This window comes from Centrocercus urophasianus, unplaced genomic scaffold, assembly GCF_019232065.1.
Source record: "Centrocercus urophasianus isolate 14NV4802_14NV808 unplaced genomic scaffold, USGS_Curo_1.0 seq_12, whole genome shotgun sequence".
Taxonomy (NCBI): Eukaryota; Metazoa; Chordata; class Aves; order Galliformes; family Phasianidae; genus Centrocercus; species Centrocercus urophasianus.
The window spans coordinates 2,000,947-2,026,797 of NW_024884364.1; the positions used below are offsets into that span (position 1 = coordinate 2,000,947).

A 25,851-nucleotide genomic window follows, 5' to 3' on the forward strand; every position below is an offset into this window, starting at 1 on the left:
ATGGGAGGCCGTCGGCCCCGCGCAGCCGTCCTGCTGCCGCTGTTGTGCCTCTGGGCCGCGCTGCCCTGCGGCTGCCCCAACAAAGGTGAGCGGAGCGGCCGCGAGCACGGAGCGCCGCGCTCGGAGCGGTCGCGCTGCCGCCGCTGTCACCCGCAGTCCCGGCGGGGGGCTCCGGGTGCCCAGGCTCTGGGGCTCGCTCTGCCCTCTCAGCGCCCTCATCATCCTTCCATGTGCTGGCTCCATCTCCTACCGCCTCCCTTTTCAACAGTCTTTGGTTTTAACATCCGCTTCTCATTTGCCCCCTCTCCACCCATTTGTCTCGCTTTGTGCCCGTTTAGCTTTTCTCCCGTAGCATGCCGAGAGGGAGTGTGCTGCACCTCCATAGACCCCTCTGCTCCCTGAAGTACATCCCCCATCTCCATCTTCTCATACCAGCCCATGCGTCTAGAACATGTCAGTGGGAAATGTTGCAGCAATTATGTGTTATCTGTGCAGGTGGCTTACATAAAACAGTGCTTTATGTGCTAAATAGGGAAAAATAAAATAAAACATAAAGACCAACGCCAAATGCTGCAGCTCTAACACACTGGATGCAGATGTTCTCAGAACACAGAGTGATGGAGAAGGATGTAGGTTACTAGATCTGGGGCTGCAGACACAGGCACAAAAAATTCATTTTCAGGGAATCTGGGAGAAGATAATGAGTTGGGGTAGGAGAACATGAAACATGCAAGGGATGCAGGGGCCATCGGGAATGCGGCAGCTTGGTTTGCTTTCCGTGCTTGGGGAGGGATGGAGGCTACAAACAGGGTGCAGCACGATGGTCTGTGTGTGCTGGTACCAGCAGAGGCATTTATTTTGTGCTGCTCTGGTGCCGGTGGGAACAGTTGCGAAGCCAGGCCCCTCACGCTTTGTATTTTCTCTCTGTGAATTTACACTCTGAAACACGTACACATCCTTGGCAACTGATTTTAGCTTTATAGGAGCTTTCTTGAAAATGGTATGAGTCTGCATCCTAAAAATATCCCCCAAATGTATTTCTAATCCCCAAGAAATTATTTCCTAAGAAATCAAATTGGTGATTCCCAAGGTGCATGTGGATGCAGCAAAAGATTTCTGTCTCACCCACCAGCTTGTTACCCCAGCAACAGGGCGTATTTGGCATTGGTAGTTATGGGTTCCCACCTCATCGGAGAGGTGCTTGGATTGGGACTGACACAGTGGGATCTGGTGAGGGCAAAGGAGGGATGAGGCAAAACATGGGTGCTTGTACACAGGAAAGATTCTTCCTGCATACAGAGCAGGGTGGATATTTTTCGGGATTTCCTATGCAGTGCTTTATAATCTTAATCGATACGGTAGAAGAGAAATGCCAGCCCACACCTGGCTGCTCTGCCAGGCTGGGTCTGCCTGCTCAGCCTACTGGTGCATCCCTGCTCAGATTGCAGTCCCACCACTGGCCCACCCAGCTCCAGCAGCACCCTTAGGTGCTGAAGAACAGAAGAGACTATTGATCGTAGGGGATGTTGTTCCTCTTGAGTCAATACAAACGCCATGGTGGTGTGCGCTGCAGAGGATGAATTCACATATTGGAAGTAGTGCCCTTGAAGGGAGAGGCTTTGTATCCTGCTCTCTACCAGCTCTGAGCCATGCTGTGTGCAGAGTGTCGCTTGGTTGTAATAAATCTTGTTCTCCAGGGGGTGGGAGAGTGGGGGATTATCTGGGAATGGGGTTTGTAACTAGGACATGTAATGTAATCTCTGAGGCCCATTTGGCAGAGAGTGGGCATGGGGGAGGGGTTCTTAATTTATAACGATTTTACTTCTCTCTCCTCCGCCCTTTCCCTCCTTTATTTCTCCTTTTCCCTGCCCTGGAGCCTATGTGATAAAGATTAATTTGCTATTTCTGGGCCTGTGACATTTTTCAGAGCCTCCGGCTGGCTGCTGCCTCCATGCCAAGCCTGGCTGGGCTACAGCCAATGGAACAGCAAGGAGGGGCCAAAGGAATATGGTGCCCACCATAGAGTGGGAAAGAAGGAAGGAAGGGGCTCAGCTATTTGATTTACATGTGGGGTAGCTGACTGGATGTGTACCTGGGGACACGTGTGAATCCTTGCCCTTGGTACAGAGGATGGAAGGCATGAATGACAATGGATGAATGCAGCTCTTTTCTTCTGGGGGCACCCCAATGGAAGATGTCTTCTAGATCCTTTACTTATGACTTCAGTGCTCTAAAGTATTTAGCATTTGGAATCTCTCTCCAGAATCAGAATACTTGTGCCTCTTGATTTCATTTTTTTTTTTTTAAACTATCCCAGCTTTCCAGGGTACACAAATGCCCCTATAAATGCTTCTAACAAGAGAGTATTGAGGAGGTGAGAAAAAACATGTTGTTTCTGATGGCATCTTCTAGGAGAGGTAGAATAGAGCTGAAGAAAATTAGCTTCCTCTTCCTAGTCTCTCTTAGCCTTTATTCTAGAGATGAAGATGGGGAGGGGTGGTTAATGTCACTGCATGGTATACTGCTCCTTTTCTACTGTGTCTGTCATTTTGGCTAATACTTTCCCATGCTCCATCCCTTACCCAAACTCACCTCAGCAAATAAGCACAAACCCTGGATTGAAGCTGAATATCAGGGCATCGTCATGGAGAATGACAACACAGTCCTACTCAACCCACCGCTGTTTGCACTGGACAAAGATGCTCCTCTGCGCTATGCAGGTAGGTTGGTGCCAGCTCTGGGGAGGTTGGGAGCAGGGAGAGACCTGTAGGGAGGCAGAGGCAGGACCACATTCATCCCTGTACTAAATTCTGTTCAGGAAATGATTGCCTCTAAGCTTTGTTCCAGAGAAGGTCCCTGGTGTAGTCTAGAGCCAATTTGGGCATAGCTTGATTTAGGATCCTGTGAGCTGTTTCCCTTATGAGAGGAACTGAGGGTGGAGCCAGCTACTTTTTGACGCAGTTCTGCTATTTTGAAAGATCACATGCACAGCTCTGTGTCTACGAGGACTGAAGGAAGCTGCTGGGCATACTTCCTTGGCTGTTCCATATTCCTCACAAGAAGCACAAGTCCCTGAAAGTACAGATGATGCTTTGATGCTTTTTTGAGGTTTGCATTCCTAGTATTGCTTCAGCCATGCCTCAGATGCTGCACTTCTGCAACCTCCATCAGCTTTGGGAGACGAAAAGGGATCCTGTGAGCTGAACTTTAGGATTTAGGTTATCTTATCTGTAATTCCCAGAGGAAATATACACATCCTGTGTGGGATGGATGAGACATTATGGAGCTTCATGTTTTGGATGTCTGTCAAAATGCACAACCTGCTTTGCCTCCCTGTGGGATGGAGAAGCAAACTAAGATATTCTTGAACATATAGCCCTAACACGTTTAGTTTAAACCTGTAATCAATCTCAAGCCTTTCTTGGTGCTGGGCAAGACTTCTTTTGGGGATGGTCTCCGGTAGAGGGCAATCTACACCATTAATGGCTGGAAACTGGTAGGGGAAACTCTCAGTGAATCAGAACTGCTCCGAAATGAGGTGGTAACGAGGGAGAAAGGAGAGTGTAAGTTAGAAAGGAATAAAATATGGCAGTGGGAAGCAAGAAGGCATATTTTACTCTACTAGTCCTCTTCATTCTCCTCTTCCTCTCTGCCTGTGGGTGCCAGGTGAGATCTGTGGCTTCAGGATACACGGGGCAGGGGTGCCCTTTGAAGCTGTGATACTGGATAAAGCTACAGGTGAGGGGCTGATCCGGGCCAAGGAACCGGTGGATTGTGAAGCGCATAAGGAGCACACATTCACCATCCAAGCTTATGACTGTGGAGAAGGACCTGATGGAACCAACACTAAAAAATCACACAAGTAAGTACATGCAGCCGTAGCTGCATGTTACAGAATGCAATCTGTCACACAAGTGCAAATGAAGAATGCAGTGGGAGCTCTTCCCGTTGTCATAATTATTATTCTCTAGCCACCCCACATGCTACAACTCAGCATGTGAACAAGACTCAAAGAAAATGGTGATGGTCCTGTTCACTAGCTGAGTCACATGAGTACACAGGAAAATGGTCCAGATGACATTATCACCTTTTTCTCCGGGATGGAAAACCACTGTACAGGATTTTGTACGTGAACACTGCTGTTTTGAAGCCTCAATCTTTTTACTTGTTCTTGCCTTTGATGTCTGAAAGTCTGTCTGGTACACAAAGTTACTCACTCTAAAATCTAGGTGGTGTATGGCTCCTAATCAGCTAATCAGTTCTTATTGATGTTTCTCTGCCTCAGGGCCACAGTGCATGTTCGAGTAAATGATGTGAATGAATTTGCTCCTGTCTTTGTGGAAAAGTTGTATCGTGTCGCAGTGACCGAGGGAAAGCTGTATGACCGCATCTTGCGTGTGGAGGCCATTGATGGAGACTGCTCACCACAGTACAGCCAGATCTGTTACTATGAGATCCTGACCCCCAATATTCCCTTTCTGATTGACAATGATGGTAAGAATCTGAATCTACCATGAGTACACTTCCCCTTTCCCCTTTTCTCTCTCCCTCTTCCAGTCCCATTTGCTGGCAGAGCTGAGACACACTTGCTTTGATTCCTCCAGCACTGCTAATCTCTGTCTTTGTGCAGGGAGACACAGCAGCCATTTTTGTGGATGCTACTGCATGTTACAAAGTGGCACTGTGGGAGAACTCAGCCTCTTTTTGGATGTTTCTATAGTTGACGAAAAGTAGAGTTGTTTTTAGAAGCAACATGTTTGAGGAGACTTTCTTCCCCATTGATCTATTTATTTTGCTAACCAGGGAACATTGAAAATACGGAGAAACTTCAGTACAGTGGAGATCGTCTCTACAAATTCACAGTAACAGCCTATGACTGTGGAAAAAAGCGGGCATCGGATGATGCTGAAGTGGAAATCCAGGTGAAACCCACCTGCAAGCCCAGCTGGCAGGGTATGAAACCTCCAGACACAGTTATGTCTTCCCTTTGTGTCAATCTACTCAGTCCTACTTACCAAAAATATTTGTATATATGTATATAAATTTGTATACACATATATGTTTAAATTCTGACACCAAACCAGTGATTGCATCTGAGGTATCACAAAGCTACTGGAAGGCAACTCTAACAGAAGAAAATTATTCCCTTGATTACTGTGAACTTCTTCATATTTGATAAGGCTCATAGATTGCATTCATAGAATCACAGAATGGCTTGGGTTGGAAGATCATCTAAGTTCCAATACCCCTGCCACAGGCAGGACTGCAACCCCCACTATATCAGGCTGCCCAGGCACCTGACTAACATGGCCTTGAACACCACCAGGAATGGGGCAGATGTGGATTGCTTTGGGGGCTGCTCATCTCGAGGAACTCCAGTTTTTCCAGGGGTGATGTGTGTTTACAAATTGGTTTACATCATTAAAATTAAAGAGAAATCAACACATCTAAATGTCTACTCAGCCTTATAAAGAGAGGTTGAAAATCAAGGGAGTGATGCTACAATGACACTAGCTATAGAAGATGAGAATTTGGACTATCTGTGCTTCCAGGAAATTTTCCCTTGCACTGATGCCAGCTGCATAACGTTGATTTTCAATGCTGAAACGGACAAAAATCTTTGTTTATGGGCTGGTACATAAACGCCACTTGTGTTACCAAGTCTTCTGCCACTGGGTCCTTGGCAGGACCTAAGCCCTCTCTCTCTCACGTTTCTTCATTAGGCTGGAACAAGAGGATCGAGTACACGCCGGGTGCAGGCAGCCTCGCACTATTTCCCAGCATTCACCTGGAGACCTGTGATGAGCCCCTGTGGAATATCCAGGCCATGGTGGAGCTGCAGACAAACCATGTGGCTAAGGGCTGTGACCGGGATAACTACTCTGAGAAATCACTACGCAAACTCTGTGGTGAATTGATTCTTTCCTCCCCATTTCCCTGAAGGGATTTACAGCAATACTCCTGCGCCTCACACAGCAGAGCTTCTGGGACATATTCCTCCTGCCTGCTGTGGACAGCAGGGCTGTGAGGACACCTAGCTCAAAGGCTGTGTTGAGGGACAGTGAGCACCCAGATTGTATTTGTAAGGGGCCCTCTGTGCTTTCCTTACTGGGAAGCCAGAGGCTTCTGTGTGGTGTCTCATTGTGCAGAGTCTGTGGGACTTCCTTCACACGAATGGAAAAACACCATTCTTCTTTGAATAAGAGGAGGCCTGCAGGCCATTCTCCCTCTCTCTGTACTCTGGAATATTACAATGAGCCTTATGCCACCCTTTTCTTCTGTGGCCCAGTCCCCAAACTTGTTAGATTTCTGTGCTCCTGATTCCTGACTTCTTCTGTTCTTGGTAGGTGCTGCCTCAGGAGAGATTGACTTGCTGCCTGTGCCTAGTCCCACGGCAAACTGGACTGCACGGCTCTCAGTGCACTACAGCCAGGACAGCAGCCTCATCTACTGGTTCAATGGCAGCCAGGCTGCCCAAGTACCTGTCATGAATGGGCTGAATGCTCATGAGGGGCTGAGTGACCACTTCACCCTGTCTGTGTGGATGAAACATGCTGTGGTGCCCAGCAAAGGCAGGCGGGAAGAGGAGACAGTGATCTGCAGTACAGTGCAGAGCGGTGAGACACTTTTCCTGGGGAGGTGACACTGACTTGTTAGAAGGCATTGTCCCTGCAGATGGAAATCCCAGAGCAGGGCTCTCCACACAGCTTCTTCTGGGAGCATTCAAACACACTGTGAACACATGGTGCCGAGTGCCAGTCATGCAGGCTTGTCATGTATTTTTGGGCTCTGGCTAGTGAGACTGCTTTTAAGTGTGATGCATAATGCCTTGTGTTTGTCCCGTGGCAGAGGATGGCTACTCACATTACTCTCTGGCTGTGCATGGCTGCCGAATTGCTTTCCTCTACTGGCCATTGCTGGAGAGTGCAAGGCCTGTGAAGTTCCTCTGGAAGCTTGAGCAGGTGAGGAAGTGTTTACCTCTTTCCAGTGCTCTTTTTCCTCCTTCCCCTTGCTGACTTCTTCTTCTGCTGTCTAACACAGGTCTGTGATGATGAATGGCACCATTATGCTCTCAACCTCGAGTTTCCAACTGTCACACTCTACGTGGATGGTGTCTCTTATGACCCTGCCCTCATCCATGACAATGGCCTCATTCATCCTCCACGGCCAGAACCCTCAATCATGATTGGAGCCTGCTGGGCAGGTGAGTCTCACTCCCTGAGGCTTGCTCTTCTCATACAGGCAAATAGAAGTGAAGGGAGAGCCAGAAGAGGTAAAAAATGCTGGCTAGGACTAAATTTTGCAAAATACATTGCAGCCATCATATCTCCTTGGCACCAAAACCATTGTGGCTCCTTCCCTCTTATAAACTAAGCCATAATACTATGCCATGGTAATAATAGCTTGGGTTTGAGTGTCAATGGCAACTTCCTGGGTAACAGAAGTAGAACATGTGATGATTAGCTAGCTTTCATGCAGTGAAGAGTTGAAACTCTGTACATCATTCAGGTGATGGCCTTTCTATCAAAGCTCTTCCCCAGAGAGCAGGGGTATTATTTATACTGCTGACTGTATTGGTGGTGATTTGTGTGTTGTGAGGATCTATACAGAGAAGTCACAAATCATTCTGTACAGGAGTTGGATTGGAGGACAAAGATCAGATTAGGAACATATTTAAGCCACTAATGTATTAAAACTGGTTCTGTGGAGATGTAAGACTATATTGACCAGGTCTTTCAGCATTCCTATGAGACTGGATCAGAACAGAACTAAGGAATTTGCCTGCTCCTTGCCTTCACTCCAGCAGAAATTGCTAGCAAGATCAAACCTTTATTGTGGTCCTGCTTTTCCCTGCTCAGGGATCTCCCCACAGCTTGATTCTCTCTATTAGTCTTTAGTGATCAACAAACATTAATCAACCTGAATCACCCTCCTGAAGCTGCCTGATTTTCAAAGAGATGCTCAGAATGTGGCTAACTGAGAACATGGCAAGGAATGTGCTCCATAAATGGAAATAACTTAATTTCCTAGAATAGATATTGTAAGGAGGAAAAGTAAATGTTATACTTTCTTCTTGTATTAGATCCAGTCTCGTCATCCCCTTCATGAAAGGGACACCACTCTCTCATCTGCGGAATGCTATCTCTAGGGCTGAAGGGTGCACTGCTTTGCATGAGTCCAGAGCTGTTCTTTTGTTCAGCGCTGGCTGGCTGATGCAGGCACTCATGTAGATATTTGCCTGATCCTGTAACTGTCCTCTTCTAGTGTGTAATTGCTTGTTCTCCTTTGCAGAGGAGAAAAACAAGGAGAAAACCAAAGGAAATGAGAATTCCACTGATACTATACGAGGTAGGAAAAAGAAAGAAGGTGGTTCTCTTCACTATGCATGACTATATCACTTCTTGCACGGTGCCTTCCTCATGCAGCTCCTTGATCTTGTCCATCCACCTCCCACCATCTTGGGAGGAAATCCCTTATTTTCTGGCAGATTGATCCTTGATACCTTGATGTTGGTAGAGCATGAAAATGCTGATGGGACTACATCCTGCTTTGAGAGATAGAGTATGCTTTTCATGTGGAGAAAGTGTCCTCGTGTCTGGTCATTAAAGCTGGTCTCTGAAGAACATGGGCCATTGGAGACATCAGGAGATGTCACCTCATCCCTAACTATCTGTGGAACATACAGTTTCTTTCAAAAGCCCTCACAGGAGTAAGAAGGGGACAAGAAATTGTTTCCATTTGGCATTCAGCAGTGTGCAGAAACTTCTCTATGCTACCTACTTGTCACTGCCCTGGTCTTTCTGTTGGTCTTTCCTCCATCTGGAATTCAAAAAATTATCTGCAGTGTCATTCATCTTTTTGTTATCTTTGCTTTTCCATGTCCTGTGCACCCCTCTGTTCTCTCCTACCTCTCCTAACATCTGTACGTACCTCACACTGTTGCTTTCGTTGTCATTGCTCTTCATGTCCCATGCACCCCTCGGTCTCTGTCTACCTTCACAGTGTGTCCCTCACATTTTTTTGTTGTCTTTGTTTTCTTCCTCACCATGTCTCTCACACCCTCCACGTCCCATGTTTCCCTCAGGAGATCCTCTGTTGATACACCACTACTTCCATGGTTACTTGGCTGGCTTCACTGTACGCCCTGGTAGCTTGGAGAGCCGGGAGGTTATTGAATGCCTGTATGCCTGCCGTGAGGGGCTTGATTACAGTGACTTCGACAGTCTGGGCAAAGGGATGAAGGTATGCCCATCTGCCCAACTTGCATGGGTCTCTTCCACTCTCCTCCCTGGCCTCGCTTCCCTGAACTTTGCCTGCTCTGCCACCTCAAATAGCTCCCCACCTTTCTCCTTTGTGTCTCTCTTAGCCTAGGGTGTAGGCATTTGCTAAGGAATTCTGAGTGTTTTCTTCTTGTTCACCTGTAGGTTCATGTGAACCCCTCTCAGTCCTTGCTCACTTTGGAGGGTGATGATGTGGAAACCTTCAACCATGCTATCCAGCATGTGGCTTACATGAATTCACTGCGCTTTGCTACTCCTGGAGTCCGGCCGCTCAGGCTCACTACTACTGTCAAGTGAGTAGATAAAGCAGCACTTCTGTCTAAGTTCAGCAAGAGGATTACCTCTCTTTTGGCTAAAATTACACTCACTCACCTTGTATTTAAATTCTAATTGGTGGTCTTGAAATAGGTGAGAGTCTTCCTGAAAATAACTATGAAATTATCCAATTAGGTACTTTAATACAGGTTTCCTAGGATCTTAGGGGGTAGAACTTCTGCCTTTGCTGATGGTGTTCCAGACATGTGGGCTGTTTTTAATTTTCTCTGTGGTGTGTGAATGTGACTAAGTCACCTGAAAGCCAGTGATTCCTACCACACCTCTCTGTCTTGCACAGCAGAACACAGGAATCTTTTAGAACCTTTCTACCATGAAAAAAAAATTCCCTTCACTGACTGTAATAGGCAGGAAACAGTGCTGTGAAATGTTGGTGGAAGCTGGGGCTAATTCTGATGCTTTCTGTTTCTCTCCTTTAGGTGTTTCAGTGAAGAATCATGTGTCTCCATTCCTGACGTGGAAGGTTATGTTGTGGTGCTACAGCCTGATGCCCCCCAGATTCTGTTGAGTGGCACTGCCCACTTTGCTCATCCTGCATCAGACTTTGAGGCTCCTGATGGAGTCCCCCTTTTCCCCAACCTCCAGATCACCTGCTCTATTTCTCACCAGGTGGAGACCAAGAAGGATGAGAATTGGCATGGCACTGGTGAGTGGAGTACAGGGTGAAGTAGAGACAAAATGGAAAGACCTGCAAATTGCTATTCTGCAGAGGAAGGAGAGCTTGTAGTTGTACTCGAAACAGGAGTTTACAAATACAGAAGCAAGGCATTGTCTGTTAATATGTAGGCTAATCAGTTCTTATCCCTTTCTGCTCCTCCCTGTACTTTTTCAATCCAACCAGTTCCTTGCCTCACTCTCTTCTCCTTTTCCCATGCTACTCATTCCTAATCCCCTTGACATTTTACCTACATTTCCTTTTACTGAATCCATCACCAGATGTCCTTCCTGACTGTTCTCTCTCCACTCCTGCACTTCTTCCTGCTTCTCTTATTTCTTGTCCCCTCCCAGAGCTATACAAGAGAGGGTCAGGTTGGATATTAGGAGAAGGTTCTTCACTGAGAGGTGGTTGGGCACTGGAATAGGCTCCCCAGGGCAGCGTCATGGACTCCTGTCAGCATTAAAGAAACATTTGGGAGATGCTTGTAGATATGTGGTTTAACAATTAGTTTGCTCTTTGTGGAGTCAGGAGTTGGAACTGATGACTCTTTTGAGTCTCTTCCAGCTCAGGATATTCTGTGATTCTGTGATCTCTTTCTGCATCACTTGTTCCTATGAATTTCCCAGTTAGTTTCCTTATGCCTTGAATATCCTTCCCTTCAGTTTCCTACATCATGTTCACATTACTTCTCTGCACGACATGCTCCACGTCCTTTCACTTAAATTGTATCTCTTCTGCTAACAGGATTTTTTTGCTCATAGTTTTATGATCAGCAGCTTGAGCTTCTTGACATAGAGAAAGTTGGTCTTGGCCCTACTGAAAGTAGTTAGTCTTCAAAATTGCTTGTCATTTTAAATAAAGATAAAATCTGAAACTTGGTTACCAACAGTTGTGAGGAGAGAAAGCTTTCAAAAGTACTCAAGGTCTGGGAATATATGGTAAAGTTCTTCATAATTATAACACTGCCATTGCCAAGTCCTTACAGCTGTGTTGCCATGAGCCAGTCCATAACAGCATGTTGATCTAAAATATAAGTGACTTTCTTATGTGCATAAATAATGTAATTAAGACCAAAGGGAACTCTTCCAACAAGTAAATAGACTAAAAGTGATTTTACTCAAGGTAAGTGCTAGCCAGAGAAAGAGAAGTTATTTCTTAAAAGTTCTTTTAAGTATCACTCTCATGCCTGCCTTTGTTCGTGGCTGATTGGCTTTGTGGCCCTGTCTTCTTTCCCTTGGCCTCTCAGTGACAGACACACGTATGTCAGATGAGATTGTACACAACCTGGATGGCTGCGAGATCTCATTGGTAGGAGATGACTTGGACCCAGAGAGGGAATATCTGCTCCTAGATGGGGCATTGCTGCAACAGAGGGGCCTGGAGCTCGTTAACACCTCTGCCTACCTCACTATCACAGGTATGTCCTCTCCTTGGCTGCAGCTGTCTATTTATGCCCCTTCCACTGTCTGTCAGGCATCACTGGGGGAACACTTAACCCAGTGTGCTGATGTACCTTGTGAGACATAACCATTTGCTGAACTTGTGGCTTTTCAAGTCCCAGGCTGTTTCCTTTAGGAAGCTTACTCTCCCAGCACACAATGCTAGGACATGGTGTCTGAGCTCTGCTTTGGGCTTGTATCACCCCTTCTTATTTAGTCCCACTGTCGATGGGGTCTCATGTTCTTAGATGCCAGTTGTATTTTGCATGACATATTAGGAGACAGCATATCCTCCAGGTTGTGAACTGATGCATTGCTTATATACACTACAGAATTTAATAGGGCACCCTTTCCTTCCATGTGCCTTAGCAGTGCAAACCGGGCTTTCACCACAGACAGCTCCAGCTCTGGTGCTTTCCAAAATTTATGAACCCAGCCTTGGGTTATTCTGTTGCTCCTGGTTGTTAAAGGGTTGATACCAAATGACTTTTAAGCAGGAGCTCTTTGATCCCCCTCCAATTCTCTCTTCTTGTACTCAGGGGTAGAGAGCATTGCAGTTTATGAGGAAATACTACGTCAGGTCTCATACCACATCAACCGTGGCGCTGCTCTTTATGAAAGGAAGTTCCACCTGTCCTGCACTGAGATGAATGGACGTTATTCCAGCAATGAGTTTTCTGTTGAGGTACATGGGTACATGGGTGTTTAAGCATGCATGGTGGGAACACTGAACAGAAATGCACCCAGTGTAGCCTATCACAGTGAACACAGGGCTGAATATTTTTCACTCTGGTCTTTCTGCAGATGAGTGTCCTCCACAACATGAACCAAGCTGCTCATCCTAACCACATGCTCAATTCTCAGCAGTTTATACACCGAGGCCATCATTTACCCCCAGAGCTATCTGGCCACAGCTTGGCAAGCACCCATAACAACTCTAGTATGTAACACATCTTTTGGTTTTATTCTCTTAAGGTCGGGATGTTTATTTTCTGATATTCTGTTAGAACTTTGAGCAGGGGATTCCTTTCAGCCTCCATATATGTATTTCACTGAGTTCTTATACTGCTGCCCCACTTTTCATCAGAAAGTGGTCTGCAATATGGGTCAAACTGTGTCTTAGAGCTTGGTGCAACAATCCTCCTCCTCTGGTATTTTGCTTTCTTGATACAGCAGCAGTCTGAAAACTCTAACTGAGAAGGTCTAAAAAGAACAACTGTAAGCTGGTAGTATTTCATTTGTGCATCTTGCAAAGGTGCTATGCAGGGTTGGGTAATACAATTTCAAAAAGAAGCTTCATCAGCAGGAGTGAAACAAGAAAATCAAGACTGCCACTGCTCTAAAAAGAGATGGGAGGTGGTGATCAGCAAAGGCAGAAAAATACAGGAGAGTGCACTACACAAATTAGATAAGTATTCTTGCTCCCAAAACAAAGGAGAGAAGCCTGAAAGCTAGGCTAGATAGATTTGTTGGTTTCCACTGTAGTCATATGCCACAAGCATGACAGCAGTCTAATTGGTTCTTCTGAGGCTGAAAATTCTAGGATCCTATGCTGGGTTTAGCTCCCTGTTGTAGGGAACACAAAGTGCCTTCTGTTGTAGCTTTTGCTGCATCTTACTGCAGCAACTTACCCAAAACTGATGCAGTCCTGCAGCTGGAACTGAATACAGGGATAGCTTGTAGAGAACACCAAACATCACCCTTTGCTGTACTCTTCCCCAACTCTGCTTGATTTCAACAAAAGCAAAAGGAAAAGTTGTCCCTACTATAAAAAACTCCACAGAACAAAAACATGGCATGCTTGAGTTAAATTTTCCAGGAAAAGGGTTTATCTGGGGAGCCAGGGCTTGACTGACTGGTCTAGAATGAAGAAGAGATGAGAGCTGGGCTAAGACTCTTAGATGGATTTCCACTTCTATCCTGTGGAAAAGCCAGGCTTTGCCTGTGGTGGTTCAGAGCAGTCTGTCCCATGTGCAAAAGCAAAAGCAAAAAAAAAGTCTTATTTTGGTTTCTCTGTACTGCTTACAAACAAATCACACTATTAAAATCATCCTCGTGCCCTTGCAGACTCTCCCCACCACACACCTCTCTCCCAAGGAGAAGACATGAGTGACTGCTTTATGACATATTCTGGTGATTTCAGAAGCTAAGCAGAGTGTACAGCAGATCTGAAGTTAGTGAACACCTAGACCTAGACATCTGGGAAGCCTTGAGCAAGGATACAGCAGCAAAAGGCAGGAATCACCTGTGCCCAAGGGAGCAGAAAAGTCAGGACGTATTCCTACCTAGATCCAAATCATACATTATATCCAGCAGCCCTCATTGCTGCAGGGTGGGTGTGGGTCAAGTCAGAAATGCGTTTATGTGAGAGTCTGTAACCTCCTTTTTCTTTTTTTCTCCAAAGTGGTCCCCAGTGCAGCCACTATCATCATTGTGGTGTGCGTGGGCTTCCTGGCACTCTTGGTGATCCTGGGCATCCTCCGCATCCACTCACTGCACCGACAGGGAATGGGGCAAGAGGTCCCTGAGGCTGCTGCAGAGGGGCACACAGGCACCGGCAGCAAACAGAGCGATTTGTTCTGGGACGACTCGGCCCTCACCATCATAGTGAACCCAATGGAGGTGAGGAGCAGTCACAGGAACCAGGGCTGGGGGGGTAAAGCTGGGCTGCCAGAACCTTTCTCTTACGATAGTCTCATCTCTCCAGTCCTACCAGGGCTGTCAAGAGAGGGCTGCAGAAAACTGTGAGGGCAGAGCAGGTGAGGGCATGGAAGAAGACGATGACAGCAGTGATTTGGACACTCCTGACTCCCCAGACAGCAACGACATGGATGGTCGGCACATCATTGGCAAAAATGACAGTGCTCACCGCTATTAGCAGCTTTAAAACATCTGTCCAGTGGATCCTCTGAAACGTACGGCTGGGAGGAGGAGGTGTCTTTAACTTCCTTTTTCCCCCACCTTGTACATGTTCTCCTCCCTCACGTCATTTTTGCCTCCCATGCTCCTTCGTCTTCTGCCATTTTCATCGTGGACATTCCCTACGATTGACCCCTTCCCCCCCCCCCCCCCCGTATTTGGCTCTCTAGAGACACTATTTGGGCACTTGCACACGACTGTGGCACAGTTCAAACTATGATGAAGAAGGAGGGGCTTTGAAAGAAGAGAAATGTGGAAAGAGGAGCCAGCCATATGGCTCAGAGCAGGGTCTCTCACAACTCCTCCCCAGATATTATATATATATATATATATATTGTATATTTTTTCAATGTTGTTGTTTGAGGTTTATTCTCATTCCATGCAAAACAAAACAATCCAAAAAAAAAAAAAGAAAAAAAAAATCCCCACAACCAGAACACTGCAGCTTGTGCCACTTTGTAAAATTGTCGATACTCCTGAACTAAATGAATGATGGTAAGAAGTATGAGGAAGCAAAGTGGATTTTAAAATAAATGGATTTCAAATATAAGGTTCGGGGCATCTGCAGTTTTTCCACTATAAATTGTGAAAGAAGCTGTCTGTGTAGCCACTAATATAAGACTGGCGATTGTCCAGACCATGTATTTATCAAAATTATTGCCTTATCTTGGGGATGTGTTGTGTTTTTAAAGTGTATGTGTTGTTTCAATTGTTCCATCTCCACCCTCCTCCCCTTATCTTTTTGAGACTCAAATTATTTTCTTTGAAAAGACAACGTCGTCTTTCTCAGTACACCGGGCTATGAGCCCACAGAGGAACAGAAGGCATCCCAGCCCATCACCACAGGCAAACATAACATACGCAGGAAAATCTTGATAATAGAAAAAAAGTAAGGCTCACATCAACAGAAACAGGCTAAATACTCAGCTTCATCCACCTTTTACACAAACCACTTTCTTCACAAGCATTTAAGAGTGCATTTCACATCAGGGACTTCAGCTTATAGCAGAACAGCTCCAGCACTTCAGAGGGAAGTTGGTGTACTCCTCCTTCTGCTACTCAGGAAAGGAGGGGATGCAAAAAGATCAGGTATGGGCAAGATATGGCTGTGAGGACAGCAGCATAAGTTATTAGGGTAGTGCATCATAGCAAGTTGTGTTTCTTCCCTTGAGCTACTTGGTCCAGCTCTTCAGACCCAGCAGGAGGAAAAGAAGCTGCCAACTGCCTGACTTTTCTCAGGGCAATGGCTGCAACACGTTAAGGACCTACAGGAAAATTCTGCATTAAGATGTTTGCTAGCATCCAAGGTTGAGGAATCCTCAAGGGTAGGAGGACAGCAGAACAGATAAAGAGTGAAAGAGCCCCCCTAGGGATATGAAAATGTCTCGGCATAAGATCTCTGCTTGCTACAACTCTCTCAAGATGTCTTAACCCTACCATGGGTAGCTGTGCCCACATTTGGTTGTTACTGGGTCCAGATGACATGATGATGCTGAAGCTCAGGTACGCATACGCTTTCTTCATCATCTCTTATCCAGTAAGTTTCATGTCCTTGTCTCATCAGGGAGCTAAGAGCAGGCATTGTCAAACCAGTGCCCTGATATTTTGAAGCACTGGAAGTATTGGAGTTTCCAGAAAGAAGAAAGGCTACATTGTATGTACTGGAGCAAAAAACTTTGGACAAAATGGTCTTACGTCCTGAGGATGCTATGCTTGACCAGTCTGTGTGTGACAAAAAGCACCACCTCTTGGACCAAGGAAAAAGACCACGTCTCTGGACTATGGTACTCTTATCTCTCCAGCCACCTCAGCCAAGTGCTACAGTGTGCTTATAAGGTGGGAGGTGCCAAACATACAATGAGTTCATAGGTAGCCATCATGATGGCTGTGTTGGGGATCTGGCGGATCAAGTGGGCCAGGAGCCCTCGGTATAAAGCCAAGGGTCCCTCTTCACGGACTATAAGCTGCAGAGTCTGTATAAGGGAACGATACCGTGACCCTTCTTCTCGCAACCGTGTTCGAATTACCTCTGGAGAGACAAGAAGGGAAGCAATATTATCAGAATGATCTCACAGGTGTGGCATCTTCTGTCAAGGGGAACAAAAGGAAGCAGAGCAGACTCACTCACCGTGTGGATATGCAATGCACGAGGCACATGTTTTGGAGACAGCAGCAGCTCCCATTAGTCCAAAAAAGTCATGGCTGTTTGCTGAAAGTGTGAATGGTGTAGAAAGGGAATGATGGCCATTTCTCAGATGCTGTTTCAGTGCTTCATATATGACAAAGTGTATGATGGTCTCTGACACTCCAGCATAGGAGGCTGTGATTCCACGGTAAAATCCAAGAAGGCCCTCGGTACGGTACACGTGCACAGCACACTGGAGGGCATTACTGCCCAGCTCCCCCTTCACCCTGTAAAGACAAAAGTGAGGAGGGAGGGCTAGAATAGCATACTGCTCCACTGACCAAAATACAGTTCTGAACACAGATGGATGACTCTTCCTCAGTGTGCCCTGAAGATTTATGTTCTGATGGGCCAACCCCATACCCAAACCAGTCCTGATGAGGCATGGAGTGGTTCTGCATGTCTTGTCTGCCTTACCTGGCTTCCAGCTGCATCCTGGTTTTCACCAACCAGATGGGGTTGGTGAGTGAGGCAGAGGTAATGCCTGGAGAACAGAAGAGGAATAGAACAATAAGCACCAGGACACCACTGACAGTTTGGAAGAAGTTGCTGATCTGTCAGCTCCCTGAATTCCGCCTGGAAAGCTGCAGTAGTTTACAATTTGAGAGTGACCCTGAACTCCCATGAGAGATGTGACAATTAGAGAGTAGACTACCTGACTTTCCACTTCTTCCCTTATCCCTTATGAAGATAACTAGCAACTCTACCTTTCACATAACCCTGCTACAGGAGACAGGAAACAACAAACTTGTAAGAATTAAAGAATTTGTTAGAGATATTTTGTTTAAGATCTCAAGAGACATGATTCCGGGTGCACACTACAAGCTGCCTTCTCCCTACACACATATGAATAGAGCTCTTTTCCCGATAGCAGCAGAAAAAGGAAAGACTAGATCTATGAACTGAAGAAACAAGCCTAAGAAGGATGAAGAACGAGAAAACACTTTGTTTAGTTGCTGCTCCAGATGTAGGGGAACAAAGCTTCAGAAGACAGCAGCAGTGCAGGCTGAAACCTGCTCACACTCACAAGCAGAACTCCCTAGCTCTGATTTGAGAAAGAAAAGGCTCACCTGCACAGGCTGCTGATAGCATATGTACTTTCTTGGACTCTGGTACAAGGACAGTATTGAGCCTCTCCTTCACACCAGAATAGGCAGCAAAATATATAGCCCTGGATGGAAAGAAAGACAGAAGAGGTTACAGCTCACCTACAAGAAGCACTGCTGTAGAGCTTCAGTCCAAATTTTATTCTCAGCACAAGTTTGTCTAACATGACATCACTACTGCCTCTACTCAGCGCACAGCAGTCATCCTATAGCTGTGACCAAAAAGTCCCAAAAATGCTTGCATAAAGGGGAAGGGCCCTGTGGCACAATGGCACTATTCTGTTTACTTTCAGAATGTGAAGCAGTAGCTGTCATGGAGGTTCTTTAAGAAGTGTACAGCGTAGGCTATCCTTGGAGATCAGAACTCACCGGGAAGGGGCGACCCCAACAAGGTTTGGGCCCAGACCTCGGAACAGGGATCGCATGCCTTCCTTCTCAAGAATGGTCCTATAGAAGGAAATAAACAAATTAGAAGAAGAATGAAGTCGGAGGATCTCCTGTTGCTCTTTCTTCTTTCTTCAGTGATCTTGCTGTATCTCCTCCTCATATCCATTGTTACCATTTTCTGCCTTGCTCTCCTTTTCTCTTCTTAGTCATTTATTCCTATTTTTTTCTGACATCAGCACTCTAAGTTTGATCAATCTACTAGCTGTGAAGCTTATCACAGTCTCAAAAGCTGCCTTGCAGACTCAGCATTCAAAGCACAGATCAGCTATGAGGAGCAGGTATATTTGTGCTCTGATGAAACTTATCACTGCACTTGTAGTTTCCAAAGCTTCAAACCAAATGCTGCTTTCCTCTCTCCACATGATGGCCAAACCTTCACTTCAATGTTGCTAACACACACATTCTACCCTGCCCTACTCACCTGAGCAACTTGAGCACTCCAGGGGCTGGTGGGGTAGGGTTCATCAGCCTCACACTCATCCCTGGCAGCTGTATCTCAGAGAGACAGAGAGGTCGCAGTGCCAGCTGAGATGACTGCAGACGTGTCTTCACCACTTCCAGGGGACAGGTCAGGATGGCTCCAGCTGTGCCACCACATCTAGAACATAACACCATAGGTAAGGATGACCTCCATGTAGGAATAGGGTAATGATTCCAACCTTGCTTTTCCACTGTCTCTCCCTTCTAGGCTAGGTCCCCCAGCATGCGTCACACACGACCTCCTGCTCTCTGATATTGATTAATGTAGTAATGGCTTCTCTTGGGACATCTCCTGGCAGCATCGCTCTGAAACCATTTGAGACAAACAGTCCCAAGTCCACAGGGACTCAGCTCAAAGTTGCTGATCTTTGCAGTCAGATTTTCCCAGAGTAAACAGTTCTGCTGCCCAGCCTCTATGCAAGGCCTTTGGCTGACATCACCAGGCACTCTGCCTGTCCCCCACCAGTGCAGACAACAGCAGCTTCTCCCACCCCTCTGCCTGTGTATGTCTTTCAACCCAAAATTCATTTAGCTCCACGTTTTCAAGGCCTGTAAGCAGGATCTACATTTTCTGCCAGCAGCCCAACTTGCTCAATGAAAGAGGGCTCGGGCCTTAATCAGATAGAAGTTATTTTGGAAACTCAAGTACCATCAATCACTAACTCTGAAAAGACACGCATCCTCTTCTCCGCTTTCTGCCACCCAGGGACAAATCAGAACCAAAGAACTGTTATGTTCAGTTCTCAGCTTCTGCCCATTCAGATCCTTTGACTGAAAGCTTTGCTCTTCTAGACGGTGCTCAGTATCTGAAAGGCTGTTCTGAGCTGAATTGACTAGAGCGCATGACTTGAGTGCTACAGCCAGACAAAGGCTTGAAAAAGGGACAAAAGTTTCTGCCTTCTATAGCCAAACTCACCTTGTTTCTTAAGAGACAGAGGGTGGAAAGAAAAAAAAATAAACCCTCATTTTGCTTCAAAGAAAGAAGAGCCAATGAAAGAATTACACAGCGTCAAAGAAGAATCGTGTGTATCAAGGGACTTCTGCATGAAGACACAGGTCAGTGGATTGCTAGAGCTCCTAAGAATTATTCTGGAACAGTCTCTATAGCTCACAGCATACATACATTGCTCTTACAGCCTTTACTCCTTGGGCAGGATAGAGGGGGTAAAAAAAAAAAAAAAAAAAGAACTGGATACCTACTATAATGAAGTCCAAGGGTTAAAGATCTAGCTGCTAAATTGGTCTAAAGACAAGTTTTATGCAGCTAACAATGCCAGCAGCAAGTTACATCACTCCATTACACCTGTGCTGCTTTGCCAAGATCTTTGCAGGTCTAAGCAGTGGTGTCACTTGCAGAGCAAACGATCAGCACTAAATCTCTTCAGCAGCTGCAAGTGGTAGGAGTCTGGGATCAGGTGGAATGTAACCAAAAGCACTTAGCACAGGCTCAGAAGACAACCCAAAGCAGTGAGTGTCCTGGGTCAAGTCCTCTGGAAATGTATTTCTCAAGGAAGGATGGAGCACAATGGTGACAGATCAAAAATGTCTGAATAAATTCTACAAGCAGAGCCGCTTCATCTTCTCACCTACGGGTTGGACAAATGCTGTGGAAGGACTACATTTAGAGAAGCAGCTGGTACCCTACAGATATCTAGCAACACACAAGAAAGCACAATAATGTATAACAATTTTTCTTCAAGAACCCCTTACCAGAGCATGGTCAAGACATGAGTTTGAACCCATGCCCCAAGTATAGAGAAAAGTTTCCTGAGTTCAAGTTCCTCAAGCTATGTATACAGCCAACAGAGAACAATTGAAAATAATAATAATTAAAAAAAAAAAAGCAAAAGAAATAGATATTTCTTTGCACAGTGGCTATTTAATCAGCAGTAGGTTTTCAGGATAAAAGGGGCTTTCTAAGCCAGTATGGCTAAATGGCAAGACTTGAGAATTTTCCAAGGAGTCAAAAACTCTACTAAACACATAAGGAAATCAGGTGAACCAGTTGCTCAGAACTAGAAGAAATCTTAACTACATCTCATCATGCACATGATGAGACAGCTGCTCAATGTATAAGAAACACAGGTTTCCAAGATTCTTTTCTTACAGAAGAAATGGAAAGTGAAGCATTTTCATCACAAAGAGGTGAACTGTTGATCAGCCCAATACTAAAGAAGGCAAAGATAAATGAACTCTAGTAGGAGCAAAGCCATAACCAAGGGTATTAAGAGCTGGCTGAGGAGACTTAATGCCTACAGTTCTAAATGCTTAATACGTGTAAGAGGACAGGAGATCCATACCAGCCTACAAGAGAGTTCCAGTGTCTACCAGGATTCAAAATAAAATTGTATTTGTGATAATTTATGCTGGTGAAGTCATACGGTTATATAACCTGAGATCCATACCAGCAAACATGTACAGCATCATACCATACAGACTTAAAAGACACTTCATTCTAAACAGTATTGGTAGAGGGGCTACATTGGTTTTGTCTTCACGGAAGTTATCAAACAAAAGCTGAACTCACAAAAGCAACTACAAAGATGTAACATAAATCAGATTTTGTAAAACACTAACTTAGCACCTCACAAAACCATACTTACAGACCTAGAACTTTCTCTATAATGTAGATGCTAAACATGTTAAAATTATAGCACAAAATATTGCAAAGGAAAAACAAAAAATAAAAAAATCATCCCCACTCTTCTCCCCCATTCCTAACCCAGTTATTAGAAAAGAATCAAACAGTGGTGATCCTGCAACTTTAATCGCTTACAGAGCAGACCTAAAATTTTTCTCTTTTTTTCCACCAGCAAACAGGAGGTAACATTTAACATCTGATAAAATTCATGGGTGACAAAAGCTGTCACAGTAGCAAATAATGAGCAAAGGCGCAGAGACTGGCAAGTAATTAAAAAAATAAACAAAGAAACAAACAAACCCCAAACCATGGAACTGAGCAATCACCAAGCGTTGTTGCGTTGCACTTAAGCAGATTGTTTTAATACAGACAACACCCTAAAGCCATTACTCTTGAAAATGTAACAGAGTCAATTACTGCAAAGCATGAGGGAGAGCAGTAGTGGATAGCCAGTGCAACATGTACTTCCAGCAGTGCCAGAAAGGGCTAAAGGAAGGCAATAACAGTCTCAGAAAAGAGTACTTCTCCACATCTGTTTCTCTCATTTCAAAGTTTGCAAAGTCGTCTGCAAAGCTTGAGGGGGCAGAAAATAAAAATACAAGTAAACAGAAATTTAGAAAACACTACTAACTTTTTTTTTCACTAATGATGTGAAAAGGTTGTAAGATGCACAGTTTTGACAGGGCTTAGTGGCAATTCACATTTCAAACCTTATTTTGGCTAGCTGAAAATTGTGATAATTTGAAGACCTTTCAAAAAAACATCTCAGTCAGACAAACCTCCATCTATACCAAGATTCTGTCCATAATAACTGTTACCTATAGAAGAAACACTCCTGAAGAACACACTCCTAGCTTTTAGCAATTTCCAACTCACAGATTTCCTCAGCCAGATGTGTTGCATCACATTCAATAATGGCTTTAAACTGGCAGAGGGTAGATTTAGACTAGATATTAGGAAGAAATTTTCTTTGGGGTGGTGAGACATTGAAACATGTTGCCCGAAGAGGTTGTGGATGCCTCCTCCTTGGAGAGCATACAAGGCCAGGCTGGATGGGGCTCTGAGCGACCTGGTCTAGAAGGAGGTGTCCCTGCCTACAACAGGGGGGTTGGAACTAGATGATCTTACAGGTCCCTTCTAACCCAAACCATTCCATGATCTTATGATGATAGCTTTTCAAGACATTCTCCTTTTCTTCATTGGTCTAAATGCACTTTGGGCACATAAAAGGCTTTTATCCTTTCAAATCCTGAGGTCAGGAGTCCCCCTCTTTAACTGTATGTTGTACTAAAAGCTATGTTCTTAAACTACTTTTGAACGATCCCCTCCGTATCCTATGATGGTCCCCTGGTCTTAGACTAGAAAATATAATAAACAACTGTTCCTTCATCAAAGAGATCTGTTTAATTAGGTGAAACAATATCAGTTACTGTACACCGTAGTAATAACTCAAACCTCTTACTCCTTGGGTTTTAACTAATTGTAATTGAAGGATGACTGCAGGGACACGAGTGCACTGCCACTAACTGAACCATCTTGCTTTTTCAAGAACCAAAGTGGAAAATGAGGCTGAAGAAGAGGTTAAGAAGAAAGCTAAGAAGTATGAAGAAATACATAAAGAAATGCTCAGCCTTTGAGATGCAGTGATTACCCAATTCAAGGAAAAATTAATGAAAGAGAACAGTGCATAGAAAGTAGCACTGGGAACAGACAAGGCAAGCGTACAGAAGCAGATTGACATGGCACAGTTGTATTACCTGAAGAAAGCTTTCCTAACTCAGAGCAAGGAAATGATATGCCTTACCACACCCTATACTGAAGACCTCGCTGCGATACAGACTCCAAGAGGCTAGTGGAATTGGAAAAGGGCAAGATCTTCGTCTAGACAAGGGAACTGGGCAGTCACACAGCAGGGCTGCAACGGCTTCGGGCGTCTCGAACTCTAAGCACAATACCGTTCCGTGACTCAAAAGCTCCCGTCCTACCCGAGCCGCAGAACCATACTTTTACCCCGCGGCCTCCCGGGACGGCAGCCGGCGGGGGGAGGAGCGAGGGCCGCGGGACAAGGGAAAAAGGCGCGGTTCCGGGCTCCTGCCGCGTGTGCCGCTCAGAGCCGCGCCGCGCGGGCTCACTCACCCTCCGGCGAACAGGTGGAGCAGGGTGCTGTGCTGCGCCATGGCACGGCGCTCGATCGGCAGGCTCCGCTGCTCTGCGGCACGACCGGGATCCGCCGCCGGCTCCCCGAGGGCGAGGCCTGGCCCGCCCGCCCTCCGCTCGCATTGGCTCCTCGGACGGAGGCGGGCGGGCCGGGCTGGGTGCCGGCAGCCCAGAAGGCCGCCTGGGGGGCGGTTTGGTGGGGTTGGGCCCGCTTGGGATCCCCGTGCCAAACTACGTCCGTGAGCTGTGGGCCGCCTGCTGACGACGCTTGTTCCTGTGCGTTGAATCCTGGTGTCCTCATGCTTGTGCATCCTCAGCGCTGTTGGGAAAAATTCTGCTCAAATAGGCTTGCTCAGTGATCCCAAAAAGGAGGTTTTTTACCTTTCTTTATTCGAATAAAAGGAATGTCTGCTGGGGGGTTTCCAGTAGGATCTCAACCCATCAGAGGTCACAATCTCTCTTTATCCCTATGCCCTGTTCCCGTTGTTTGTTCCCTGTTTTCATAAAGGCATCTGCTCTTCCAGTACTTGTTTAAAGTACTTGGGGTTCACATTCTTCTCAGTTCACTTACAACATGTTCAACCCCCCAATAGGTACCCCTTTTCTTTGCTAATACATATTAGTAATCTGGATTCAGAGTTTGTTGTTTTGTCCAAGTTCTGTTTGTAGCCTGGTGTAGCCTGTCCATCCCTCTTTGTCCTGTAAAGCAAGCAAGATTTACAAGCAATTGCTAAGCTAGCATCTCCTGCTATTATCTGCAAGACAAATTTTATTTAACCAGTTCTCATCCTTTGTTTATCATATTAAGTTCTTGCAAGGACTTAATATCCTTTCTTCGCTCATGTCAATTTTCCCTTTTTTATCATCTAATTATTCTTGCAAATAATTATTTTCTAACATAGCCTTTTATTATTTCTTCTTGTGCAGTTCCAGGCGCAGTTGCATGCCTTTAGACCGCTGCCTTCTGCCCCCAAGTAATCTCTCAAAGGGAGGAGAGTACAAAACTTACCACGGACCTTACCAGGCCTATACCTATCATCAAAAAGCAATCCTCGATCAATAACAGGGTTCTGATCTTTGCCAGTCCTCTTGTTTGAGACCTTCCATTAAACATTTTAAATCTTCAGTCTTTCCTTCTGCCAACTGGAAAGAGTCACTAATATTAAAACAATAAATCCCTCCAAGTTCCTGATGCCCATGATTGTGACTTAATAATAGATAATCATTAATAGCTCTATTTTGTAAGACTACATGCTGAATTTCTCCTGGTAACTTATTTAATGCTGCAACAGATGGGATGTAAAATTGGTTCAATTTTTTTTTAAAATTTTTATTATTTTTATTTTTTTGTAAAACCACAAGCGACCACAATAAGTTGTTGATGGTTGTGGATGTTGCAAACGGTTAGTCCTGGGACTCCCACTAAAGATAGGCCTAGAACCATCACTTCCACCTTTATAATAGGTTTACATCCCTATCACAGATTGCATCCAGTTGTAAAGCCGCTCGTTTGGATTGCTGTCCTGTAGACACAGAGGAATGGTCGTTATATCATGCACTGATTGCTCCCAGCTAAACCAAAAGTGAAGGTATTAGCAGCCTCCCAAACGAACCATACCCACATTTTCCCCAGAGGGTACTCTCCTGGGAGGATTGCTCTGACATCTCATCTGCAACAAATCAAAATCTAGACTCAAAACATGCTGGTTCCAGTTCTTATGCTCCTTTGCCACTATCTTCTCAAGCTTCCCTGGTGGCTAGTTGCATAAGGTCACTACTCAGGCGCTTTGTTTAAAGGTTATCCATAATCCTCTGTCTTCTTTCAACTTGATAGTCTACTTTTCTGGAGCTTGTGTGGACTTAGTGAGGGTATTGTGAATCCATCTGTGTTCCACTGCTTTCACTGCAGCCTCTATAGTGAGTAACAGCTGAAAAGGTCCATTCCACTTAGGAGTTAATGATGATTCCTACCAGTCTTTTACCAGGATCCAGTCTCCAGGCTGAATATTGTGCACCACAAAGTCCAAGGGTACGGTTTGTGCAGCTGGGCCTCCTTCCAAAGAGACAAGAGACAGTATCTTGCCCATGTATTGTCTTAAGGAAATATCACTTATTTCCTTTTTTCTCCCAGATTGGGTGCTACTTGGGTAGGGTGTTCTGAATAGCAACTTACTGGGGAATAACCCTTTGTCTCCCTTAGGTTTT

At 45.3% G+C, this 25,851-nt stretch overlaps 2 protein-coding genes across 2 annotated transcripts; one reads left to right on the top strand and one right to left on the bottom strand.

The window, feature by feature from the left end:
* CLSTN3 (calsyntenin 3) lies at window positions 1-15,309 on the top strand. Its single transcript, XM_042809612.1, has 18 exons — window positions 1-85; window positions 2,598-2,720; window positions 3,667-3,862; window positions 4,286-4,494; window positions 4,804-4,953; window positions 5,724-5,909; window positions 6,348-6,617; window positions 6,850-6,962; window positions 7,042-7,204; window positions 8,293-8,349; window positions 9,086-9,243; window positions 9,426-9,574; window positions 10,034-10,260; window positions 11,519-11,689; window positions 12,251-12,396; window positions 12,516-12,651; window positions 14,116-14,333; window positions 14,419-15,309. The coding sequence occupies exons 1-18, from the start codon at window positions 1-3 to the stop codon at window positions 14,587-14,589; spliced, it is 2,928 nt and encodes a 975-aa protein (XP_042665546.1). The 3' UTR covers window positions 14,590-15,309.
* Window positions 14,970-23,947, bottom strand: LOC122155994 (solute carrier family 25 member 36-like). Its single transcript, XM_042810394.1, is given in 8 exon segments — window positions 14,970-16,659; window positions 16,759-17,042; window positions 17,233-17,299; window positions 17,886-17,986; window positions 18,291-18,368; window positions 18,790-18,966; window positions 23,626-23,701; window positions 23,704-23,947. Coding segments are annotated over 8 exon segments (1,227 nt in total). The 3' UTR covers window positions 14,970-16,459.
* Window positions 23,948-25,851: the final 1,904 nt, after the last annotated feature.

Bases quoted from the DNA above. Each gene is read 5' to 3' on its own strand.
- CLSTN3 (XM_042809612.1), top strand. From the start codon at position 1: ATGGGAGGCCGTCGGCCCCGCGCAGCCGTCCTGCTGCCGCTGTTGTGC. The intron at 9,244-9,425 runs GTATGCCCATCT...GTTCACCTGTAG, and splicing joins GTCTGGGCAAAGGGATGAAG to GTTCATGTGAACCCCTCTCA. The intron at 11,690-12,250 runs GTATGTCCTCTC...TCTTGTACTCAG, and splicing joins TGCCTACCTCACTATCACAG to GGGTAGAGAGCATTGCAGTT.